Source organism: Melospiza melodia, chromosome 21 (assembly GCF_035770615.1).
Source record: "Melospiza melodia melodia isolate bMelMel2 chromosome 21, bMelMel2.pri, whole genome shotgun sequence".
Lineage (NCBI taxonomy): Eukaryota > Metazoa > Chordata > Aves > Passeriformes > Passerellidae > Melospiza > Melospiza melodia.
This window is the reverse complement of record NC_086214.1, coordinates 2,765,549-2,792,384: the sequence shown is the minus strand read 5'-3', so window position 1 is coordinate 2,792,384 and position 26,836 is coordinate 2,765,549. Positions and strand designations below refer to the sequence as shown.

General features: G+C 49.6%; 1 protein-coding gene and 1 pseudogene across 1 annotated transcript; one reads left to right on the top strand and one right to left on the bottom strand.

Annotated features, from left to right (window-relative positions):
* Nucleotides 1-2,173: 2,173 nt before the first annotated feature.
* LOC134427811 (cilia- and flagella-associated protein 45-like) lies at nucleotides 2,174-5,802 on the top strand. The gene is given in 12 exon segments (XM_063173924.1): nucleotides 2,174-2,325; nucleotides 2,327-2,438; nucleotides 2,440-2,588; nucleotides 2,906-3,047; nucleotides 3,397-3,567; nucleotides 3,715-3,893; nucleotides 4,028-4,157; nucleotides 4,392-4,538; nucleotides 4,664-4,777; nucleotides 4,982-5,175; nucleotides 5,329-5,553; nucleotides 5,724-5,802. Coding segments are annotated over 12 exon segments (1,794 nt in total).
* A 3,978-nt stretch (nucleotides 5,803-9,780) lies between these two features.
* Nucleotides 9,781-26,836, bottom strand: part of LOC134427977 (Fc receptor-like protein 4) — a 40,004-nt pseudogene continuing 22,948 nt past the window's right edge.

Genomic DNA, 26,836 nt, shown 5'->3' with positions numbered 1-26,836 from the left:
AAGGGGAGCAGACTCTGTCCTGGGAGGCACATTTAGGGGAGTCCTGTCCTGGGAGGTCCCTGTTCTGGGGTTCACCTGGGGGAAACCAGTCCAGGGGTTGACACATCATGGCGTGGGGGGTCCTGTCCCTGGGGGTGGTGGTGCCACCTGTTGAAGGGATGGCATATCTTCTGGACCCCTGTCAATGCAAGGCTGGGGCCCAGCCATGGCCCAGCCCCACTGCACAGGGATGGCCATTGCCCAGCCCTGCTCTGCCCAGCCCCAGGGGGCAGCCAGCACCTGAGGGTCCCCCCTGCCCCCTTGGCTTTGATTCTGGCAGCTTTTGAGCTGCTGCAGAGGTGAGAATTCTGTGGGGGAAAATGGCCTGCGTGTGGTTTGCTCAGTCTTGCAAGAAGCACAAACCCCAAAGGGAGCCCAGGCCGTGGCTCTGTGAGGGCCTTTGGTGGTTTTCAGAGCAGGACTGGATGGAAAGCTCCCATGCAAGGGCAGCTGTGAGGGAATCAGTCCGGAAATGCAACAATTGATCATTTGTTCCCTCTTGCCAAGGGACTGAGAGAACCACAAAACTACTGAAATCCCACAACAATCTGTTCAACAACCTCACCTGGACCCTCCTTCCTGCCAGATGCCCTGCACCCACCACAGCCGTTCTCTCACTGCCCTCCACACCTGGATGGGGAGAGAAAATTGAACAAAAGGTTCCTGGTTTGAGACAAGGACCAGGAGAGATCACTCATCAAATCCTGTCACGGGAAATGCAGGCTCAGAATTAACAACATGAATTGAATATCTGCTGACAAAATCAGAGCAGGATAAGGAAAAGTCAAATAAACCCTTCAAAAAACCTTCCCCCCACCCCAAACTCCTTCCTGGGCTCTCCCTCCTCCCTCCAGCAGCACAGGGAAATGGGAAGGGAGGCCCCAGGCAGTTCACACAGGTTGTTTCTGTTGCTGCTCAGCCAGAGTAGTTGCAGTCCTTGCCCTCCTCCACCAAACTGGGGTTCCTGCCTTCCACAGGAGTCTTCTCCAGCGATTTCTGCAGCCGGAGTCCTTCCTGCGGGCTGCAGCTCTGCCCCAGCTGCTCCAGGCTGAGGCCCTTCCTTGCCCATGCTCAGTGCCCCGGAAACTACTCAAGCAGGGGCTTCCCACGGGCTCACAGCTTCCTTCGGGCATCCTCTGCTTGGCCGGGGCTCCTGCAGGGTTGCAGCAGGGTGTCTGCTGCCTGGGGACCCCCACAGGCTTTGGGCGAATCCCTGGAGACCCTCATGCCCCTCCTTCCTTCCTGCAGGGCTGTTCCTCTCGCAACCTCGGAGTGAAAACCACGTTCACTCTCCTGTGAAAATTTAAAAAGTTTAATAAAGGACAATAGGAGACAAGGACCCTAGAGCAAAGGTTGGCACTCAGCCAAGAGCACACTGTTCTCTTTGGGGATACCCCTTAAATATCTTTTCCCTTATATCAATCAGCCTTTCGCGTAGTAAACTTTTCCCCCAAATTAGTTTACATGTTCCAAGAACTGTTCAGCATATTTCCTCCTTGGATCCACCTTTTTAGAGGATGCATATTCCTGGGTTGTTCTTTTAGTCCTTTTTTATCATCGTCTTCAGTTTTGGGCCTTGGTCCACACTGTCTTCAGAGGATGGGTGTTGATAGTTGGCATATCTGTAGCAGGTGTCTTCATCCTGCGTTCACTGGATGTTATGCAATACAAGCAGGCATTTTAATACAAGCATACTTATATCAGCTATTTCAATACTATGTCTAAGATTAATACTAGAAATAAAAATGATATCTTTATAACAAAGCTACTTTCACATCGCACATATAAAATCCATTTTAATATTTGCAAAAAGCCAATATTATAATATGTATCTATAACACTCGGGTTCCTCTTGGCTGCCGCAATTCCATCTCTGCCTTCCCTTGGATTTGCCCTTCCCAGCTCTCGGAGCTTTCACACCAACATACCCGTCCCCCATCTGCTCTAGGACATCCTGTGAGTCCCGGAAGCTGTTGGGGGCGCTGCCATGGCAACAGTCGGTCCCGACATGTCTCGACAGTGGCTTTGGGCTCTTTGTCACAGTCGGTTCAGACACGTCCCAACCGCTGGTCCCATCACATTGGAATGTCGGCTCCAGGACATTGTCACACCTCCCGCACTCTATGAGAGTGCCATGGCAGCCGCGACTACCGGCTCAGGATCTCAGTCCCTCTGTCCGGGAGACTCCTCCCGGGGATCCCTCCTCCCGCGCCGTCGGCAGCTTCGCCCACCAGGATTTCAGTCCCTCCTTCCCAAGGTCTGCCCCCGGTCTTCGCCTCACCCCCAGCCCCTCCGGCCCCTTTCGGTCGTGCCCCTGAGGGCACATCCCGACTGAGGGTCCAGAGCTCCTCCCAGGATCAGTTGGTGTCCAGGGAGCACTGTGTGGGCATTTCGGATCCCTCACATCGTCCTTTCCCACAGGTCACGGGCTCCAGCAGCCCCATTGTGATCCTTCAGGATGTGCCCAAACCGCCTGAATCACAGCTCTCTGTCAGATACAAACCAAAGACCACCAGAATCATCACCAGGGACCTGATCCGGGACCTCGTGTAAGGCTGTGCCCGAGTCCTGAGCGGTTTTGGGGGAATAGGTGTCAGTGCAGCATCCCAAAATCTCTAGGGAGCAGGGACTGGCAGTGTGCCCTGGCCACCCCCGGGGATCCTGCCCCCTGCATCCCTGCCTGGTGCCATTTTCACCACACTTTCCCTTCCTGCCTCACCCCAAAACAAGAGAGCCAGGTCTCCACGGCTTCCCCAGCACTTCCCATATTGATCTGGGCTGACATGGTGGCTGAGTGGGCAGCTCAGGGAGCACAGGGACCTGTTGGGGTCACCATGCCACTAAGCTCTCTCCCTGTGCTCCCCAGCATTCCCCAGGAGAAGCCCCAGCCATGTCTCATCATTGGAGAAAAGGAATATGAGAAACTTAAGGAATCAGCTCGAGCCCTGACTGAGGTGGAGCGTTGGGACAGGCTGAAGACGCTGAGAGCCAGACAGGACGCTGCTTTTGTAGGCATTTCCCTTTCTGCTTCCCCCTTTTCCTGCTCCACAGTTGGGTTTGAGGGGTGGTGGCTCCCGCAGGGGGTCTTCCCTCTGTCCACCACATTTTGGGGCGCAGGGTAGGCTGCAGGGCTCAGGGCTCACTGAGAGCTGGGCAGCATCCCTGAAATTGTGCCCAGCACTGCCAGCCTTCAAAGGGCATGGGGTGTCTGCCCAGAGGTGTGGGGAGGGGTGCCCATGGACATGCCAGGAGCCTGACATGTTCCCACTCAGTGTCAGGAGGGCAGCACCTGAAGTGTGACCCCTGTGAGCCCTTGGGAAGGTGGCCAGGATTGGGCAGCGCTCTCTGTACCCATAGGAAGCCCTAAAAAAGGCCCAGATCGAGGAGCAGAGAAAGGCAGAGCTGGAGGACAAGAGGAACCGCTGGAGAGACATGGAAGAGGAGCTGCAGCAGGAGGAGCAGAAGCTGCTGCAGCGAGCGACAAGGATGAGGCTGGAGCAGGAGGAAGATGTGCGGGAACTGAACGCGGTAGGGCCGGCACTCCCCTCTATCACCTGGCATTGCTGAGTCTCCCCTGCTCCTTGTGCTCCCAGGCTCTTCCTCTCCTTCCCTGGCCCTCCCTGCTCCCTGTGTCCCAGTGCAGCTCCGAGCCACAGACACCTCTTGTCCCCACAGCTGTTCCTCAATGCCAAGTGCAACATGATCCGGGACAAGCAAGTCCTGGAGAAGCAGATGATCCTCAAGGAACTGGCAGAGGAAGAGAAGCGTCTGGACAAGATGATGGAAATGGAGCAGGAGAAGGGCATGGAGGTCCAGGAGGAGCTGGAGCGCCAGAGGAAGCAGGAGCTGATGAGGTGAGCAGGAGGCTCCCTCTTCCCCATGGAGGCATCTGGCCCATTCCAACCACACCAGCCCTGTCCATGCCAGCATGCCCATGATGGGGAGCAGGATGAAGCCATAGGAAACCCTTCTGCTCTTGTATTCCTAGAGCCCGGCAGGGCATTGTGAAACAGATGGAGCAGAATGCAGAGGAGCGGGCATTGAGGGCTGAGGAGCTGTACCAGGAGGGCCAGAGGCAGCTGGAGCGACTGGAGCAGATGAAGAGGGAGGATCGGAAGGTGGGAGCAGGGAATAGGGAGTTGCAGGGAGGTTTCCACGTGGCTGGAAAGGGATTGGCAGAGCTAGATCAGCCACACTCAGGGAGTGGGGACAGCAGGCAGCAGGATCAGAGCTCTAGTCCCTTGGGGACATTGTGACATCCTAGGGAGGTGGCCCAAAGCCTTCCTGCCCTGGGTGACAAGGATGGAAGAGCACTTGACTTGGTGATCTCCAGCCCTGCATGGCATTTCCAGGCCTGGGAGCAGAAACAGGAGCGACTAAAGCAAATCCATGCTGATATTAAACGTTTCAACATGGAGAGCCAGAGGCTGAAGGATCAACAGCGGGAGCAGGAGAGGTTGGAGGATGAGCGGGTGCTGGAGCAGCAGCGGCAGAAGGCTGTAAGAGCAGTGGGCTCCTGGTGGGGTGGGCAGGGGCTGCAGGAGCTGTCCTTGGGCTCTGTCCCACCCTGGGGCTCTGTCCCACCCTGGGGCTCTGTCCCACCCTGGGGCTCTGACCCCTGTAGGAGCGTGAGGCCGCCTTGGAGGCAGAGCAGCAACAACTGCGTCTGGAGAAGGAGAAGGAGCTGGCCCGGCTCAGGGCCACACAGGAACGGGCCCAGGACTGGCAGGCAGAGCAGGTGAGTGGCCCAGGAACAGGTGATGTGCTCCCCTGCCACCGTCCCTGTCCCCAGACTGGTGAAGGGGCAGCACCCCTGGATGTGGGGGATCTGTAGGACCAGCCTCTGGAGCCAGGGGACATCCTGGAGCAGAGCCAAAGCCACGGCCAAGGGCTTCCAAAGGTGCCCCTGAGGGAAGCTCAGCACTGTCCCCTATTTGGGCAGGATGCTCTGAGAGCCAAGAGGAACCAAGAGGTCGCAGACCGGGAATGGCGGCGGCGGGAGCTGGAGAAGGCGCGGAAGAAGGCCGAGCTGGAGCAGCAGCTGAAGCAGGACCGGCTGGAGCAGGTGGCCCAGAAGGAGCAGTACCTGGCCATGCAGGTGCAGCAAGACCGCCAGGAATTCCAGAGGGTGCTCAGGTGAGGCACATGGGACTGAGGGATGGCTGAGGTGGTGGCCAGGGGGCTTCCAGTTCCAGCTAGTTGCTCTAGGGGCTCCAGTGCCAGCCCAGGTGCTGTGCCAGGTGTGAGGGGCTGTGGCAGGGTCCCTGAGCCAGCCCAGCTCTTCCACAGGGCCCATCAGGAGCAGCTGGAGCGGGAGAAGCTGGAGCAGGAGCAGAGGGAGCTCCGGCAGCGCGCCCATGCCGAAGATCTCTGGCGGCAGATCCAGGAGCTGCAGCAGCAGAGGCAGCGGGAGCGGGCGGCCGTCATTGAGGAGGGCCGGCGGCTGCAGCAGGAGGTCCGGCAGCGCAGCCAGCGCCTCACCCAGTTCAGGCAGCAGAAGCTGCAGGAGTTCAGGTCAGGGGCTGCCAGTGCTGCTTCCCTGGGCTCCTTGGGCTCCCCGAATCCTTCCTAGTGTCCCAGCCTGGGCCACCTCCCAGCTCCCTCTGCATCCTCAGCAAATGGGACCTGCTGTGGGGCCAGAGTCCCAGATCCATTGGGAACCTGATGGATTCTTTCCTCTGCAGAGCCACTGGAATGCCCGAAAAGTACTGTGCCCAGGTGGAGCGCAAAGCCCAGAGCCAATCCAGCAGAGCCCCCTCCTAGGCCCAGCCCCACCAGGAACCAGCTCCAATTCCCCACGGATTTGGGGCTCCATTTGCATTGACTAAATTTTCCAATAAACAATGTTTCTGAGAAGATGGTGTTTTCCGTCCTTCCCTGGCCTCAGGGCTGTTTGGGAGGAACTGCCCTCAGGGCTGGAGGAGCCTTGAGGCTCCTTGTCCCACATGTCCCACTCTGGGGTTGTGTTACAGGTTTGGGCTTATTAGTGAAGTTTTGCCATTTGTCAACTGAAAGATGATGGAAGAAAGAGGGGGTGATGCCCCAGGGATGGATGGCAGGTGAGTGAGTTAACAAAAGAAGTGGGTGATCACTCTGGCTGACCACCTGTTATAAACAATCCAGACCCCAAATGGGAATGAGTTATAGAAGTTTTACTGAGAACAAAAAAAATCAGCAAAGCAAAAGAGACTGTGCTTGGGAGCATGGCAAAATGCCAGAGGCTCATGCACAAAAATGATGGGTCCATCTTTTATACCCCTGATATTGCATCAGCTTTATGCAGATTTATGCATATTCCCTGACTGGGAAGGACTGGCAGAAACACTCCATTCTAAGTGGCCCAGATGCCCTATGGATCCTGAGCATTGACTACCCCAGGAACAGGTACTTCGAAGACCCAAAGGGAAGTCGATGGGCTTTTGGAATTGCTGCTGTGGAAACAGAAGGAATTGAGCAACTGAGCACCTTGCCAAGATTGTCCAGTTGGTTCTGGACATCACCAAATGAGAGAAGTGGCCAAAGCTCTCCCTCTGCACTGACTCATGGATGACAGCCAATGCTCTGTGGAGGTGGCTGGACAGATGGAAAGAGGCCAATTGACAATGTAAAGAGAAACCCATCTGGGCTTCTGAAATGTGGCAAGACATCACCATCCAGGTGGAAAAGCCGATTGTGAGAGTCCACCATGGAGATGCACACGTGCCTAAGAGTCAAGTCAACAAGGAACATTGGAATAACGAACTGGCAGACCAGGTTCCCCCAGTCAAAACATCACAGGTTGATCTGGACTGGCAGCACAAGGGAGAGTTGTTTCTGTCTCCATGGGCCTCAGGTCATCAGGGCAGAGATTTCACTGCTCAGTGGGCACAAGGCTAAGGGGTGGATTTAACCATGGACGCCATCTCCCAGGTTACCCATGAGTGTGAGATGTGCTGCCGTTAAGTAGGCTGAGAGAGTAAAGCCTCTGAGGAATGGTGGGCGTTGGAATAAGTAGAGGTAGGGAAAGGCCTGGGAGTTTGATTACATTGCAGTGCCACAAACCCGCCAAGGTAAGTGCTATGTGCTCACCATGGTGGATGCAATCACCATGGCAGGAGCTGCACCCAGTGCCTCACACTACTGCCCAGCACGCCATCCTGGGCTTGGCAAAACAAGTCCTGTGGTGACATGGCACCCCAGAGCTAATTGAGTCAGATCGTGGAACTCATTTCAGGAATAGCTTATTTACCACCTGGGCAAAAGAGCACAGTGTGGAGTGGATGTATCACATCCCCTACCATGCACCATCTGCTGGGAAGGTTGAACAGTGTCATGGATGGTTGAAAACGACTCAAAGAGCTTGCATCGGGGGACCTTTGAGCACTGGGATCAGCATTCAGCAAAGGCTACATGGCCAGTCAACACCAGAGTCCCTTCACACTGTAGATGGAGATAAGGTCCCTGTGAAAAACACCAATCACTTGTTTATTTATTACTATTAAACTTAAAAAGTTTAATAGTAATAAAATGATTATAAAAATAGTAATACAATTAGAATAATAATAATTTGGACAGTTTGAATTAGGACAATATGAGACAATAGAAACAAAGAGTTGCGGATGTCTGGGTACCTTTTGCTGGGCAGCATAAGTCCAAAAAAGGACACCCCTTAACAAAGGATTAACCCTTAAAAACAATAGCCTGTTTCATATTCATACATCTCATACATGATGCATAAATTCCATTAAAATACAGGATTCTGTCTGGTCATCGTCAACTTCTTCCTCATAATCCTAACAGTGTCATCCTGCCCAAGCGAGGTGGGCAGAAGTTAGTTTCTCCTGATAATGGAGCAATAAATTCTCTTTCTTTGAAAGATTTAGGTGTCCTGTGTCTGCTGTCTTGGTGAGAGTTCTTTCTTTGGGAAAAATGTATCCTACGTAGCATAGTTTCTATTTTAACATTTTGTTATATCCTAAAACTATATTTAACACAGTACTTAACAGAATTAATACAGCATTACTTTCTAACACAACACATATAATATTCATTTTAATATTTGCGCAAAGCCAATCATAAAATATGCATTTTTCACAGTCTCTGTGGTACAGCTGAGAGGCCTGTTAGGGAAAACAGTTTGGATTAACCATGCCTCAGGAAATGACAAACCCACTCATGAGATTGTTTTTGCTCAAGGACCAGGTTGCACCTGGTTGGTGACACAAAAGGCAGAGAAACATGGTGTATCCCTCAAGGAGATCTTATCTTTGGGTGAGCTGTCCATGATGCCACTGCACCTGTAGCTGTATCTTGATGTGTGTATATATATATATATATATATATATATATAATTTGAATAATGCAAGTATGTATACAGTTGAAAAGTCTTAAGTTCAATGTTGATATGGGAAAAAAATTCAGGATGGGTAATGTTATGGGTTTAGGGTTCTCAGTGAATTTTTTCCCATTGTCATGCTGAAGGTGCTGGGAGTGGGAGGGGGTGACTCCTAGATGAACAGCCAGCAGTCAAGTCACATGGAAAGAGTGGCTGATAGCCCTGGCATTCCAACAGAATCATTTGGAGGGGAATAAACCTTTTAAATTTTAAAAGTGTTCAGTTGTTTCTCACAATGGGGCACTCATCTGGGATATAAAATCTCTTTTATGGCCCAAGAGATTTCAGATGAATGACACACCCCTGCTGATTTTATCAGATAAGTGAGTACTAGTGAGTGTAAGAGCTAAGAGTAATGCTTAAAGTGTGAGTGAAGTAGTGTGCTTGGGGTGGGTATGAGACTTAGAAGATCCTCATAAATATTTTTAGCCAGATTGAAATTTCCATAATCCAGATGTATAAAAGTCAGCTTCAGACAATTAACTGGACCTGTCCTGGTCTGTTGAAGCTTTAAGATATTGGATGGTCGGATGAAAAAGAACGGAAGGACGTGTGGTGGGGGAAGAAAGTGGGGACCCTGTCACTGGTGGGATGTGTGTGAAAGAGGGAGTTAGAAGCTGCAGGCAGGATGTACAGAAGAGGAAAGCAGGGAACCTGTGGCCAGCAGGATGCATGAAATTGAAGGATTTGTAGGGGCCAGAGAGCACCTGAGGGTTGCCAGATTGAGAGTCACGGTGTTAGAGTGAGGGCGAATGTCACCATTTAGTAGAGACAGTGCTCAATGTGGAGGCGAGTAATTGAGGCAACTTTCCCAACCCGCCAGCATGACAGGGGGTGGGGAGAGCTAAAGATATGAAAGGTAGAGCATCCATTTTGTAGAGAAGCACGTGGCTGGTGGTCACAGGGACTCCCAGTGCTGAAAACTTTTTCCTTATTCAGCCATTTTTTTTTGTTAAGGTTTAATAAACATTTGAAATTTTAAAAGTGAGCAATCGTTTCTCACACCCTGGAAACCCAAGCACTTTCCCCTCCCAGGGAGCCTTCCCCCTGGCCTGTTTGGAGCTGGGTGTCACGATCTGATCTGATCCGATCGCCTAGTACAAGTGGGGGTTGTGATGGTTCGTTAACTGATCTCAGAGTGCAAAAAACAACACAAAGGGGATTTCAGTACTAATCAAAACAAATTGCACCTTTTACTGAGTGCCCACAGCAAATGCGATAGAAGGATTAGAAAGGAGATAAAGAATAGAGAGAGAGAGAAAGAAGGGGAAGGGGAATATAGCTACCAATGGAGAGATGAAATCCTCGTGGTCCAGCCAACAGATCTGTCTTGTCACATCGAGGAGAATCCCAAAGCCTTGGTTGACTCAGGAGTCTATTATAGTCCTCCGCCAAAGGGGGAACAGGTACAGGACCATGGAGAATAAGTCTGTAGAGAACAAGTACAGACAGTCCAGTTTGGGACCCTTTGTTCCAGGAATTGTTTATATGGGAAGCAGTCTTGGTCCAGTGAACACACCTGCAGGCAACACCTGGCAAACATCCTGCTTCAATCAGGCCAGCACCCCCTGTGTTAGAATTATAGGGGTCTCAGTCTCAGTCCTAGGGAGGGAGCTTCAATCTCCGTCTGTCACAGTGGTTGTGAGGCAGATGAGGAATTTTCCATGGGGGATCACCAAAATTACCCCAGAAAGATCATTTGGCCAAAAGGTGGGAAAATTCACAGGCTATTGTGATGAGCGGGGTTTGTGAAGCAGGCGTAAGCTTACAGAGCAAGTCACTCCTGGCCAGGCCCTGCTTGAAGCAGTGTACCATGGTGGCACAGCAAACACACTTGTACACAATCACTTGGCAAGCATCCACCTCAACCAGGCCCAGAACTCTAGTCAGGGTCTTCATGGTCTTAGTCTCTGTCTTTGCGATGATCTTGAGGCAAATGAGGGAAACTTCAGACCGTCTCTTACACTGGGCTGCAGCTACCCAGTGGTGCTTTTTCTCTACCACCGCCCCAAGGTTTCTTTGCTACACTGTAGTCCCCACACCCCCTGCCCTGGTGGGACGCCCTAAGGCTCCTGCTACAGCTACAGAGTTTATGATATATCTCATCTACCACTCTGGGACTTTGTTCACCCCTGCATTCCCTGTACTCATCCTCTGCCTGCTCGGTGCCCACAATGTCAGTGTTCAGCACCAGCACCTCCCCCTCCTTTGAGTGGGGGGGGGCAAGGGATCCAGGAGGGCCCTGCAGGGATAAAAAGGATTGGGGGTATGGTCTGGGGAGGAGGGAAAGGCCAGAACTGCCTACTCACCTGTCCTGGGATTTCCTGGTGGCTGCAAGGAAAAGGAGATTGGGCTGTGACTGTGGGACCCCCAGGGCATCTGACCCCCCAGTGACCCCTGAGCTCTCACTGTACCCCTGATTCCCTTTAAGACCTCTGAGCACCACCGAACCCACTGTAACCCCAAACATGGCAGGGAGGGAAACTCCCCCAGGATCCCTGAAGACCCCCCCACCAACATTCCTGCATGATCCTACAGCAGGGATCTCAAAGATCCCAGGATCTCCCATTGCCAGCCCAATATTCCTTAAGGGTGTCCCTTCCTGGGACACCCCAGAACACTCCAAAATGCCCCCAGGTCCCCCCTGAGAAAAGACTATTGAGGGCTCAGCCCCACCGTGTCAGGGCTTTGATCACTGCCCCATTGCCCCCCAAACCTGGGGACTTGCCATTGCCCTTCAGGAGCCCATCCCCCTCCTCGTTACCTGTGGTATTGCACTAAATAGTTATTTAGTTGTTTGCACCGGGTGTTGGGAAATATGTTATTGGGTCACGTGGATGGTATATTCCTCCTCACATGGTTTCTCCCTCACCCCCCTGGTCTCTGTATCCCTGGTGGTCTGCCTCACGGGTGGTCCCTCCCCTCGCCCCTCCCCAATGTTATCCCATTGGCCGCGGTCCTCTTTCACCACCCTCATCACCTGGGGCATAAAACCCTACCGCAGGTGAGGCTCCGTCTCTTTGCTACCTGGTGGTCACTGACCTCGGAAGTGTCCGTGGAAGGAGTGTCCGTGGAAGGAGTGTCCGTGGACAAGCAAATAAACTGGTTACTGTGACAGACATCTTTTGTGAAAGGTCCTTTCTTTGGGATTTTTCCCCTTTCTGGGGGGCTGTGGCCTCAGCAGCAGATGTGGATGGTGGTTGTCTGCTGCTGTGGAATGCAGCGGGTGCATCCGTGGTTGGTCTTCTGTTAATGTTTGGATTTGCTGACCACTCACGGCGGAGCTGTTCTTGCTTTCTGCCTGGACACGGAACTTGTTGTTGGTTCCTTTTCTATTCTTAGCTTGCTAGCATTCTGAGATCTTTCCTTCTATTCCTATTAGCATAGTAATAATGTGATATATATCATAAAATAATAAATCAAGCCTTCTGAACATGAGGTCAAGATTCTCGCCTCTCTCTTCACCCTGGAAGACGCTTGCAAGCCCTGTAACAGGATACTCATCTCCACGTTGGCAGAGAGCGCTTTTCATCTTTTGTCTTGTTCATGCAATTCTGTGTGGACTTTAGTGTTGAGCAAGCCGGCTCTGGATTACAATAAGCCTAGAGACCCACAGTTATTGCAGTTACCCACCCCAGCAGTGCCACAAATGACAACCTGTGATGACAGCCAGGAGCAGGAGCAGGAACAGGAGGGTCCTGCTGATCCCCACAGCTACTGCTGGAAACAGAGAGGGACACGTGACACATTGGGGTCACCTGTCACCTCAGGGGTCCTGCAGCCCTGGTGACCCCGCGTGACCCCACCTGTGTCCATGTGTGCCGATGGTGTCATCTCCAGGGCCAGGTCTGGCCTGGAACACATGGTGCCTGTCCTGCTGGTTGGTGGCCACGCACTGGTAGGTGCCTGAATGTCCCATGTTGATGTCCCCAAGCTCCAGGAGGGGACCTCGGACCACGTCCCGGCCGTCTCACAGCCAGGTGAAGGTGACAGGGGCTGAGCCCACCTGCACTGAGCAGCGCAGGTTCACGGGGTCGCCTGCACGCACCTGGTGTGGCAGGGGACCAGGAGTGATGGTGGCATTGGCCACGGGCACTGTGGGGGAGAGATGGGGCTGAGGCTGGAGGAAGGGGCTAGCACCTAGTGTTGGGTAGGGGTACAGGGATGGGATGGAATGGGGAAGATATGGGAGACTGTGGGTGAAAGACACCCAGAACCAGAAGGTCCTGTTCGCACAGAATTATGTCTTGTGGTGGTAGTGGCCATTACTTAAAGTGGGATGTCATCTGTGGGGTGCGGGTGGGATGGCTGCTATGAGGGGCAGCTGGGATGGTGACATTCAGGGGAACACTCTCGGCCACACTGTCCCCTTCACTGGCCTAGCAATGATAGCAGCTACTGTCATTGTCCCCAAAGTGGCACAGCTCCAGGCAGGGGCTGGTGCCCAGTGGTGCCTCCAAGCCCCGCCACAGTGCCAGGAGAAGGACAGTGGCGATGTCCCTGCAGCCACCATGCAGCTCAGCACCAGGCAGTCCCCCAGTGCCACCTGTCCCCCGGGGGTCTTCACCCACAAGGACACCCCTGAGAATGGGTCCCCTGCGGGGGGAGATGACATGATTGGAGGATACAGGGAGATGCAGGGGAGGTTGGGGTAGGAGGGGAGTAAATGGGAGCTCAGTGTGGGAGAAGGGACCCCAGGGAGGGCTTTGGTGACCCAGGCAGTGACAGAGAACAAGAGAACTGACAGAAGGGATTCAGGGAGAGACATGGTGGGCTCAGAGAGGTGTGGGGGGTCTTCAGGGTTGAACGAAGGCACAGGGGAAAGAATGGAGAGAATATGAGGAGGCTTTCAGGTAGGGCTGGTAGAGATTTTGGTGTGAGGCCTCATGCCTATCATTGCACTCACTGCGCACTGTGACGTGGAGCTGGGCACTGCTCTTCCACACAGCACCCCTGACTCAGAGTGCACCTGGCAGCTATAATTCCCCGAGTGGGAGACCTCCACAGTGAACAACAGCAGTTGTGGGGACCCTTGTGGGCCCCCAACACCTGGCCCATCCCAGTAGAACAGGTGTAGGAAGGGGGAATCAGGGCCACAGGGGTCTGGGGGAGCTGCGGCAGTTGAGATTCAGGGAGGACTCCTTGGTGGGCTTGGAGGGACCCTCCAGCACCCGTATAGGGAAGAGGTCAGGGCAGGAGATTAGGAGCAGTGGGGACGGTGACCCCAAGTCCCTGGGGAGGGGCTGTGGGGGTGTCGGGGTGGCGGCTGTGGGTGCTCACTGTGCACTGTCACTGCCACCAGCAGGGACTCCTGCAGCCCCCAGGATTTCACCTGCCTCTGCAACTGTAGTGGTCACTGTGGTTCAGCTGCAGAGGGGACAGAGACAGCTCAGTCCCATTTGGGAACACTCCCAGTTCCTTGTCCTTATGGTAGAATGACACCGAGGTGATCATGCTGTTCCACCAGCCCCAGCAGTGCAGTGTCACCATGTTCTCCTCCAGCAGCACCTATACTGGCACCTGTTGGGAATTTAGCTGACTAGAGAATGGAAAAGAACAAGACCGTGGCTAATTCCAAGTCCTGCACCTGCAAGATAGCGTGTCCTTGGGCCTATCTGTAGTATGATAACAAATAGTGAAAGAGACATGAGAAAAGAGAGATGTAACCCCTAAGGAATGGGGAAGAGCTGATGTTGTGGTGTGGCCAATGGACGGTGTAAATTACAGAATATTCATGAGCTTATTACTTGCTGTATAAGTGTCTGATGCTCTCTTCAATAAACGGAACTTGCTTATCACTCATATTGAGTGTCCGAGTCTCCCCTCACTGACAAATGGCTCATTCCCGACAAAGGCCTCATTCTCCGACAGGCACTTTCAGCGCCAGTGGGTCTGGGGGACAAGTGGGTCCTGTCACATCACAAGGGCCCCCTATTGGGTCACATCCAGCTCACCAGCAGTCCTGTTATAAATGGTGTTCAATTTGAGTTGAATTGGAGCTGGGTTGGGAATTGTCATTTTGGGGTGAGTTGATGGGTGTTTGTTGTGGGCCCCGGGAAAGGGAGGTCCAGGGTTTGGTGGGGGTGATAGTTGAAGGGGGGTGGGAAGTGATTGGACAGGGGACTTGACAAATCATTCAACACACTGAGAAACTGATTGGTCCAGAATAAGTACCAATAAGGACCAATGAGAACACCGAAAAACGACCAATCAACATGCAGATCCAAAACTCACCAACCCTGGACCTGAGAGGGGTTATAAAATGAGGGTTTCAGTTGGGTTCAGGGTTCTTCTCCTTCAGAGGGACCTACTTTTTCGGGGAGAACCCAGCATGTTTGGGACACGTTGTTATCTTTAGGTTGTTGCGTGGGAGTTTGGGCTTATCTCAAACTCCCTGTCCTCTGTAGTTTGTTTTAATAAACGAGAGCTTTTTTCCTTCTCAAAATCTGGCCTCGTTCAAATTCGTCACAGTCCAGTCCACTGAGATGCTCTGGGATGTTCTCAGACCAGGGAACAGGCTCTGGTCACACCAGGTGGTAACCCATGGAGAGAAGCCCACCCAGAAACCTCGAAGTCCCCACAGGTGCCAGGTTGCAGACACCCAAACCCCCCTCACCCTCTGAAATGCTCATGGGAGGGCTGAGCCCAGTGCCAGGTCTGTCCAAAGTGTAGTTGCCACTCACGGTGACGAGGTGGTTGCATCCCTGCTGCCCCCAGCGCTGCCCGTCCTTGTACCAGGTGGTGGCACCAGTGATCCCCGAGCCCTGGCAGGTCAGTGTCACCCGGTCCCACAGCACTGCTGGCATCCAGGGGGCTCCACCAGGAGCTGGGTGGTCTGGGCACCTGTGGGTGACAGGGAACACCAGCCTGCCAGGGCCAGCGTGGGGCTGGGACAGCGGGGTGGGGCCATGGCATCCTCCGAGGACTCACCAGCGAGGCCGAGGGTCTGGGCTGGAAGGGAGAAGGGACAGGGCTGGGTGAGGGTGGCACTGTGGGGACAGCAGCACCTGGGATACAAGGTGTTGTGACTGTCTCCAAACTGTCTTCGTGGGGACAGCAGTTCTTGTGAGAAAAGGCATGAGGGCGGTCCCCAAATGTTTTGGAGAGGCAGGGAGACATGTCTGTGTCACAGGCACCCATGCACCACATCCCTGTGGCACGGCCGCCTTGGGAACAGGGACACAGAGGCCACCCTGGGCTGAGACAGAACATGGGGACACTGTGGACAATCTGGGCATGAGGACATCACAGACACAGCTCATGCTGGCCCAGGTCACCCCCACCATGATCCCATCCCCATGATCCCATCCCCATGGCTACATCCTCATGGTACTTGTCCCCTTCTGTCCCTGCATCCCAGTTCCTTTGTCTTTTTCCCCAGAGTTACCTGGCCCAAAGGTGCCAGTCCCCACATTCCTGTCCCCACATCCTCATCCCCAAATTCCTGCCCCCTGTTCCTGTCCCCAAAGCCACCCTACATCACCAGTCCCACCCAGGTTCACTGTGGGTAACATGGACTGGCACTGCTGGCATTGGGGACCTCAGGGGACCCCGCAGCCCCCCTGTGTCCCCTCCCCTACTGCTCTCTGCTTCATCAGGGCCCATCCCCAGGGCATCAGGCCCATGCCCAGGGCACTCACCCCTCAGGAGCAGTGCCACCTTCTTGGCCATTTTGGTGTCCCCAGCCGTGTGGACTGGCTGTCACTTGCTGTTGTGGCCACTGCTCCCCTGGCTGGCAGCTCTTTGGATGAAGAGCTGGTTACAATCCGGACTAGACATGGAATTGCACGTAGTAGGAATATTACACTTGCTAGTGCACACACCACAAAGAAGGCTAACTTCTTCCACCATTGGCCATTCCATTACCATTACGATGACTTCCATTACCATTAATCAGGTGAACAAGTTGTCCCACCAATTGGATTTTCCAAACAAGGGGGCCCATTTTTATGTTCCAACATAGGTTAGTTTTCTAATATTTTGAGTAATGTTTTTAATTACATGACTTTGGTCATCAATCTCTAGGCAGCATTCTGAAGCATTAAATTTACCGCAGAATTTACCACAGATCCCTCCTTCCTCTGCAAGGAGGTAGTCCACTGCCAATTGGATCTGATTGGATCTGATTGTGTTTGTTGTCGCTGCTGGTTTAAGAGATAAATGAATCAGAGTTGTTTGATTGGACATTATTTCAAGTACTGTTTGTAAACGGATGATTCAATTGAGCATATATACTAGGCTTCTGTACCCCCAGGATCCATCTTGGGCCCCAGTAGCCGGGTCATAAGTATCGATAATCTTTTGTGGGGTCCAAATTTCATTGTTCCAATTTTGGGTTCCGCCAAATAAATTTCTTTTCTTTCTGGCCAGATCATCATGTACTGGGACTCTCAAGTTTGATTTCGCATCCTAAGGCAGTAAGAAAAAGGATGGTTTTATTGCTCCAATTGTGTAACTCTCAGTCCACCCTCCCACTAACTTCACATATGCCCTGTTAGCACAGATCCAAAATAAGTTTTTAGGTGCAACCCAGAAATTAGAATCTTGATTTGTTGTATGTTTCCAATATTTGGATAGGGTTTCTATTGCCTAGAATGGGTTAAAATAATCTCCTAAGTATTCAAACATTTTTTCTTTTTCCCTGTATACACATCTACTTTCAGTTTTTTCTATCGACCAAATATGAATGGGGGGGTTTCTGGGATCCACCTGGTGTGTGTGTCATTTGCTGCTAGATATCTTTTGCATGGCATTTGTCCTTCTTCTATAGTATACATTTTCCCATTTCTTGATAAACACTCTTCCCCTATTATTGTTGATTTAACTTCCACTCTCCTTCCCTTCTTTTTGGAGCTACCATGCTTTGTCTTGATGTAATCCATTTAAAAATGTCTAGGGAACCTAAACTGATACCTTCCCATGGCCAAATCTCACTTAAGTGTGTCCCCCCCAACAATCAGTCAAATTAAATTACTTTGTAATCTTTTCCACCATATTGATGAAAAGATTCTTACCATATATTTGTCCCTCTCTATCCCTTTGTCTTTTCAAGTGCATTTCATTGTCTTTGAATGTATCCTCTAAGTTTGTTTCACTTTCTTGTTCGAAACATACCCATCTTTCTTTCATAGGGCAATCTCCTGACATCTTCTGGGTTGGATTTGCAATATTTTTAGCTAGCCAATATATTTTATTATCTTCTTTACAGGTTGTTAACTGGGAGTGATCAATACATTTAGGATTCATGTTTGTGTGTACTCTGATCAATACACTTACTGTATCTCCTCTATACAAGGGATAGTAACACTTCTCACAAGTGTTTCCTCCACTTCCTCTCAAGTGGATGAGTAGTAGCATTGCCTCGAGCAGGAGTCTGGTACAGGCTGGCCTCCTCATCTCTCAAACCACAGGGGTTTTCTTGGTGCCCAGACAGTATTTCCTGCAGGTAGTTTGTTGAAGTGAGGGGAGAACGACCAATCCTTTGATGCATCGAACTCGATTTATTGATCGATCAGTCAGCTTAAATAATAGTGTTAACGAACTTCATGCATATTCCAAAATACAGGTTTATGATAGGCTAACAGAGAAAACTCTAACCACACCTTTTGTTTTACTACACCGTTGATTGTTTACACAAAACAAAACCAGTGTTCTCACTGTGATATGAACAGTTCCCAAAACTTCCACATCTGTTCTCAGGGTGCCATCTTTTCCCAGAGAGGGTGTTACACTTGTTATGTGAAGACTGCCTGAGAACTTTATTGTTTATACAATGATGCCTGAAAGAGTCTAATTGTTTATAGAAGTCAGGCTGGGAACTGTTTCACAACTACCTATTACTTTTCTCTCAATTGCATGGCTTCATGGCCTTTTTCTTCAAGCCATGCCTGAACTAAACTCTCCACAGTAGTTCCCAATCCAATCTTACCTCCCACGTCTAGTTTTCCTTTCTTCTGGAGACATTCTGCCATGACCCTTATCATACTGACTCCCTTCCCTCAATTTGGTCCCGATTCGGGGTGCAAGGAGAGTGCTCTATGGAGCAGTATTGGAAAGTGAGATGTTATTTTGATTGTCAATTCTTAGCTAAACAAAACTTAAACTTATACTATAACTATAACAAACATTAACATACTTTAAGGATATAAGGTTAACTATGTAGATGTTTCCTGTGGCAGGGTTGTGTTCAGGGTTGCACTTCTTTCGGTGTTTTCCTCAGGACCAATTTAAAGTCTTTATCATCTCTGCTGCCTATAGCCCATTTGCTTGTCTCAGCTGGGGGTTGTACTGGACTCTTCACTCAACTTGCACGAGTCCACCCCCACTCCTTTGTTCTTGCTGCAGTGTTTGTTGTAAGCATGACCTAGAAGGGGCCTTCAAAGCAAGCAGGAGGGTTCTTCCATTATTTAATCAATACCCAGTCTTCTGGATCAATACCATGTATTTTACAGTTCAGTGGGGAAGTTTGGGGAAGGTAGCCCTTTTTCCTTAATTCTTCTAGGGTTGTTGTTACTGTTTCTATATATTTTTGCATTGTCGTTCCCCCTCCCCCCCCCCCCCCCCCACCTAGATGTACCCCAATACTGTATGGGGTAAGCAAGAAAGGCAGCCCAAACAACATTTTTTAAGAAGAGACCCCTAGATCTGTTCTGGGTCTCGTTCTTATTTGTAATAGGGCTAGTGGTAAACATTTGACCCAATTCCACTGGGAATTTTGTTAAAATATTCTTTAAGGTTTGATTCACCCTATCAATCCTCCCAGAACTCTGAGGGTGCCAAGGGGTGTGCAACTCCCACTTTATTCGCAGGGCTCTTATTGCAGCACACTGGTTGTAAAGTGGGGGCCATGATCCGAATCAATAATATTTACTAGCCCGTATCTTGGAATAATTTCTTCCAAGAGAACTTTTGTCACAGTTTGGGCTGTCTCCCTTCTCATGGGGAATGCTTTAACCCAATGGGTTAGATGGTCAACTATGACCAATAGGTGTTCATACCCTTGGGCTGGAGTTAATTCAATAAAATCAACCTGAGTACTCTGGATAGGTCTTATGGCTAATTTCCTCCATCCAGGAGTGGTTTTTTGCATCACATTTTTGTTGACTTTTTGACAGGTTAAAGATTCTCCTCTGATGGATCTGGCTATTTCATATATTCCTATCCCCATGTAATATTTCAGTAAATGATCATATATTCCTTGTGTTCCCCAGTGAGTTAATCGGTGTATCTCTTCCATCTCACCTGGTTATTATTCTGTTGAATATTTGTCACCCATCTGGGGTCCACCACTTTCCATCCTCTGTTTTTACCCCTCCCATTTTCTCTATTTCTTTTAGCTCATTGTCATCGAAAATTGGTACCCCCTCTTCCCTTATTATCCCCTGGTTGTCTTTTACCATTAGGACTATGACTGGATCCCCCATTTCTAAGGCTGCTTCTTTGGCCACCAGGTCTGCTAATTTCTTTCTCTGGACTCCAGGGGTATCCTCTTTTTGGTGGCCTTTAATATGGACTATGGCAATTTCTTTTGGTCCTCTGAGGGATTCGAGTACTTCCCTGATCAGACTTTCATGCGCCAGATTTTCCCTTTTAAGGTATCCCCTCTCTTGCCAGATTTTTCCAAAGGTATGAGCTATCCCAAAGGCATATTGAGAATCTGTGTAGATTGTCCCTATATTGTCTGCTAATAAACCTAAACCTCTCTTTAGGGCATACATCTCGCAACTTTGTGCAGACGAATTTGAGGGTAATTTCCCTTTTTCTTGATTTCCCCTGCTTCAATAATGGCATATCCTGATGCCCTTTATCGCATTACAATTCAAAAGGATCCATCTATATACAGGACTCTTCCATATGGTAAAGGGTCTTCTTATAGGTCTTCTCTTACTTTTGTTTGTATGTCAATTAGCTCTATACAATTATGCTCTAAATTTTCCATTGGTTCCCCACTTAAGAATTGAGCAGGATTTAAACATTTTGAGGTGACAATCTCTAGATTCTCAATATTCATTAGGGTTATTTCATACCTTAGGATTCAGATGTCTCCTAGAAAGGGAGATAAAAAAAGATCTGGAGTTCCCAGAGGTACGCATGTCATTTTAAGGGGAACGATCCCCACATGAGTCCAGCGCTGTAATAAACATACTGGCTTTACACCTTTCACAAAAGTTGTGGAGTTTGTTTGCTTCCACAAATCAATCCCCACAACTCTTTCAGGACTGAGCGTTTTGTACCCTTTTCCAATGACTTCTGCTCCTTATCTTTTTTTAGTTTGTATACCTTAGAATCTCCTTTTAAGAATTTGACCCAGCAAGTAACATACTTTACTTCTTCTGAATTAGGGCTTTCTTGTTTACACACTTGCTGATATAACTAATTACATAACCACTTATCTCTACTTCCAGGCTCATTTTAAGGATTTTTGTTGTAATTTCCTCTTTGGCCAATGTTCCACACAATAATAAACCATCTTTACTTGCTCTAACTTTTTAGCTGTTTCCCACTTATTCCAGTCATCTAGTCTATCACCAAGGGGGCTTCCAGGAGGAATGTTCTCATTCTTTTTCTTTGATTGCCCACCTCATTCACTGTGGGTCTGACCCCTATTGACTTTTAGTTACTATAAGCTTTCAGGCTGGTAAATAAAACTGCTTACTGTTACTGGCCCTTTAAAAGTTCTGTTTTACTCTTTTTTTAAACTGAAGTAAGAGAAGATCTCTTTCTAATCTCTTTCTATTTATGCAGAAAATTCTCCTTGCAGCAATGGGCTTTGGTGCCCCTGGGCATTCTTATCTGGTGTTCTTATCTAAGGAGCACTTACTCCTTGTCACACACACACTCTGAAGGAAAGATACTCTTATCTCACATTCATTCACACCATTCATTCACAAATCAGGCCTGTTCATTCATACATCTTGACTTCTGCTTAGCCAAGTTTTTGGTTCTTGTACCTCGCCCACCCGGACTACACAAGGTACCCTTTTTTTCTACACCCGAGAACCTCACATTTCTCAACTGACCTCAGTTCAGCACCCTAGAATTTCCCTTTTACTTTATTGGGCAGAGGAAGGAAACATTAGCAAACCTCTTAGAATTATACAAAGCGGATCCCTGTTGCCAGAGAATCACTGTCTGTGTAGGCCCCCACTATTGGTATTTACCCATATTGCAGATGGGACGTGCCTTGGCTTGTCTGGCTCTTACTGTTGAACCAAATAGCAGCAACTGTGGTGTTTGATCTCAGAGACACTTTTGGTTAGCTGTGTGCTGCAGCTGGGCACGTGAAGACAAGTCCAGTCATGCTAGGACTCCGGTAGTGGTGGGATGGAGTTTTCTTCCATGGAGGGTCCACTCCTCAGGTTTTCCTCTGATGGAGAAGCTTTAAGGCAATGGTGAAGGAAAGGAGTTGGTTCTGATGGAGGGTGTTGATCCAGAGCTTTTAATCTGGCCTACAGGCCTCGGAATCTAGCAACTGCTCCAACAGAACTCCCGGACTGTGTGGTTGCCCGCTCACTTACCCAGGGGAAGAGGAGGAGGGAAGAGGTAGGAAGCTCACCAACCAGGTAAGAGAGGAAGTCTTAAGGGACAAAAGACACCCGGATGGCCCAGTGCTCCCCCAGGGGATAGAGGGCATCCTTTGGTTCTGGCAATCACTTGAAGCCCTTCTGGAATTCCAGGATTGACAGACAGTGTTCGACAGGGCTCAGGGAGGGGAAAGGAGAGGTGATTGACACACCTGGGAGGGAATCTTCAGGGGAGGGACCCAGAGTTCTGAGGCAAACCATGAAATCACACCGCAACATCCCACCCTGAGCCCTTCCACCTCCCCTGAGGTTTGGCTACCCCTCTTCCCTAGAGATAGCCTCAGAGTCAGGGGTTCAGACCTCCGCATCTTGCCCAAGATGGACTTCCCACCCCCCATACCCTTGAGGGAATGGGCCACATGACTACCCCTTGCAGCCGCAGTGCTAAAAGGTCCAATGATACTGTAGCCCCGCCTCGCCTTGCGGTCAGCCTCTCTGGGCTTCAGTGCCACCGGCCCGAATCTGGTCACCTCTGGTGTCAGGTCATCTGTGAGGTTGTCTGCGTGTGACTCACTCTCTCTCCCCATAGTCCCCACATGTCCCGGGAACAATGGCTTGTTTGTGGATCACATGTGGTCGTGTTCGCAGGGGTCCCAGGATGAAGGAAGAGATGAGAATCTTGACTCCATGTTTCAGAAGGCTGATTTATTATTTTATTATATAGATTATATTAAAAGAAAATTATATATTAAAAACTATTCTAAAAGAATAGAAGAAAGGCTTTCATCAGAAGGCTAGCAAGGAAAAAAAGGAATGAAATTATAATAAAATCTGGTGACTGACCAGAGAGTCCAAGACATCTGGATTTTGGCCACTAATTAAAAACAACCACATTAGACCAATCAAAGATGCACATTGCACTCCGCAGCAGCAGATAATTATTGTTTTCATTTTGTTTCTGAGGCTTCTCAGGAGAAAAAATCCTAGCAAAAGGATTTTTCATAAAATATGTCCGTGACAGTCACACACACCTTTTGCCACAACCCCCCACTCACCCGGGAAGCTGAAGCTGATTTTGTGTGTGACCCACTCTCACACACACACAACAAGACAACAATAAGGTACCTTTAACTTTCAAATTACTTGTTAAAATGTCAGATGTTATTGGCCATTTCATGGTGCTCTTGGATCCCACACCCCTGGGTCTCTAGTGTTTGCTACTCTCAACCTAGCAGCTTTTAAGCCTAGATGCTCTTGAGTTTGCCACTTTCTGTTATGAGTAAATAAAAGGTTACCTTTTTTTTTTTTTTTTTTTTTTTAAGATTGCAGAGTGAACAGGTTGGACCAGTTGCTGCCAGGGTGGAGTTCTAACTGTTTGTTATTGTAATCACCAGTCGTTTTCGTTAACTACTCCCTTTGTCAGTACCACCCTGACTGCTGCCAGGTGGATGACCCTCCTGGGACAGTGAAAGGAGGGGACATGGAGGGGGGGGATGACATTGGAGAGCATGCAAATTACCTCGGAACGAGCAAGCCATGGGAAAGCCACCCCACCAAACTTACCAAAAGACCCCAAAAACAATGAGCCAACAAAGAATTAAGAGATCAAAGTGATGTCTGGACGTGAGGAACAAAGCCCAGAGCCTGCAGAGACGCTGAGACCCTTTTTTGCCCCTTGCTCTAGCCACGGAAGGACCTCGGCTAGAGGCAGGACACTAGGAGTAAAACCTAAAAAGGGAACAAGGGATTTTCCCCATGCTCTCATGAGGACGGAATCCCCAGCTCTGCCCAGAGAGCAGCGGACAAAGCTGCACTCTTCCTCCTCCTCCGAGCTGTGGTAAATAGGGCCAGGAGACCAACTCCTTCGAAAAGGCCTTTATTAAAGACAGCTCTGGGTGGGGAACCCGAGGCGTCGCGCACACCGCCACTGCTCCCACTGGACGACGCTGAGGAGGAGGAGTGCTGCTTTGTCTCTCAACACAGCTGCCGCTTCCGTCCGCACGAGAATCCTTAAGCAGGCAAGTATTGGCTCGCAGCCGAGGGGTATCTTCCAAGCCGGGTACTATGCAAGTTATGGTGACAGGACAGAGTCCGGCTCTAGCCAAGAGTGGGCGACTTACTGTGGTTCTGATGGGCTAAAGTCAAAGTTTGTGTGCTAATTTGTTGTTTTGAGAGGGTTCATATAGTTCCCACAGCCTCTTATTTAAATTCAGTCTGGGTGTAAGTCCTTCTGGGAGCAGGGGAGTAGGGGAAGTGTTTCCCGAGGAGAATGGATACAAATCCAGGGTGAGATGGAAAGGGGAACAAACGCAGAGCATGACCGGGAGAGATACAAATACAGGGTAAAAGAGCAACATCTAACAGCGGCAACTGAAGGCAAGTCCTAGAACTCTAACATTCAATGTTTAACAACAGATCAACACTTCAAATTAAGACCTTATCAACTTCATTAACGTCAACTACCAATTACTACTCTGAAAAAGGGCTCTCATCTCCAGGATTTCATTCCTCACACGAGTCACTCCTGGGAGCAGCGGCAGCGTGAGCGCGCACCCATCGTTTCTCCCCCCAGAGCTCATCACTTTTAATAAAGGCATTAAAAAGGAGAAAAGTCTCCTGCCCATGTTTATTTCACTTTCAGCCTAGCAATTTTTAAGCCTAGGTGCTATAGAGTTTAGCACTTCTGAGTCTCTTGTGTGGTTTTAGACCCTCAACCAACAAATTTTCTAGGGGCCCCCTGCACTTTTTATCCCGTTTTCAAAGTGGATTTTGCCAGGAAAACCCATGGCTCCCTCTCTCCCAGGAGCTCCACCCCTTCCCTGTGACCCAGTCCCAGTTACCCAGGAGGATTCTCTCACTCCTTTTATCTCTCACTTTCTCTCTTTACTGGCATTTTTTCTCGTGAGAAGACAGAACGGCAGAGGAAGACTCCTCACTCAGCAGGTCTGGGGTAACCAGCCCACCTTTAATTCACACACACATTCATCCCCCCATACCTTCCCCCCCAAAAGTACTTCCAATCCTTTTTCCTTTCCGGGTCTTCGGGTACACTACTACTCTTAGGAGGCCAATTACCATGGTTTTAGGGAGCCTTTTCCCTTTTCTTTGTTTTATTGTCTCTTTTTGTACACTGGGTAAAAATCTGCATTTGCCGATCATGCCAGAAGAAGCAGAGCAAGGTCGCCAAACTTGACAGGGCACCCCTTCCTCACTCAGAATTCTCTGGGGTTTCAGCAGTGAGCTGTTATATCCGGGTCACGACACCAATTGTGAAAAACGCCATGCAATTGTGTTAAAATTGTAGAAATTAAATAATATTAAAATAGTAATAAAAATAGTAATAATTGGTCAGTGAGAGACAAGAAAAAGCAAAGAATTATGGACATCCGGGTGCTTCACACTTTGCCACAAAGCACACCTTGCTAACAAAGGATTACTCCTTAAAAGCAATAGCCTATTGCGTATTCATATATCTCATACATGATTCAAACACTCCTTTCAAACTAGGGTGTTTCTGCCTAATTTCAGCTTCCCCCCCCTCATCTTGTAAATCAGTTTTCTTGGTTCCTTGAAGTGTGAGTTTTCCTGATAGAGGCAATAATTCTTTTCTTGAAATCTTGGCGTCCTGTTGCTGTTATCTTTGCAAAGAATTTCTTTATTGTCTTTTCCATTCCTTGAATTAGTTACAAAAAGTATTTTACATCACATAGTTTCTATTTTAATATTATGCTATAGCCTAAAAATTATATTTACTACACTACTTAAAAGGGATTAATACCGCATAACTTTCCAACATAACACATATAGTATTCACTTTAATAGTCGTGAAGACCCAATCGTATAATATGCATTCTTCAGACTGTGCACAAACACACAGCTCTGCTGCCTCTCCTGGGGATTTTGGGATGCTGTGGCAGCATTGGACACAATTTGGGAGTCAGATGCCCCTAGCTCTGCCCAGAAGGAGCTTTTTTAGCTGCAAGGAAGATTTATTGGTGGGTTTTGCTGGTGCTGGGGACAATTCAGTGCCTGTGCCATGTGGCTGCTGCTTCACACTGGCCGAGCAGGAAGGCCGAGCTGGAGCAGCGGCTGAGGCAGCAGCGTCTGGAGCAGATGGCCCACAGGAACAGCTGTGGTGGTGTTTGCAGGGGTCTCAGGATAAGGGAAGAGATGAGAATCTTGACTCCATGTTTCAGAAGGCTGATTTATTATTTTATTATATAGATTATATTAAAAGAAAATTATATACTAAAGCTATAGTAAAAGAATAGAAAAAAGGACCATCAGAAGGCTAGCAAGGAAAGAAGAGGAAAGGAATGATAATAAAATCTGGTGACTGACCAGAGTCCGAGACAGCTGAACTTTGATTGGCCATTAATTAAAAACAACCACATGAGACCAATCAAAGATGCACCTGTTGCATTGCACAGCAGCAGATAATTCTTGCTTTTCTTTTCCTCTGAGGCTTCTCAGCTTCTCAGGAGAAAAAATCCTAGCAAAGGATTTTTCAGAAAATGTCCGAGACAAACAGTACCTGGCCATGCAGGTGGATCAGGAATGCCAGGAATTATGCAGGGTGCTCAGGTGAGGCCCACGAGGCTGTGCCATGGTGGGGCACCACTTGCCATTCCTGCTCCCCCCAGATTTTGGGACAGAGCAGTGACACCCATCGGGCTCTCAAACCCCTCAGGGCTCAGGCACAGCCCTACAGGAGGTCCCAGTCCAGGCCTTTGGGATAATTCAGGTGCTCCTGGGCTCATTCCTGACAAAGGGCAGCACTCCAGGAGCGGCTGGCACATACAGAGGGATCAGCCCAGTGTGGCAGCCAAAATAGCTGCTAATGAAGTGCAGGATAAGGAAGCAAAACGGGCCTTTGCATAGTATCAATAGATGTTTAATT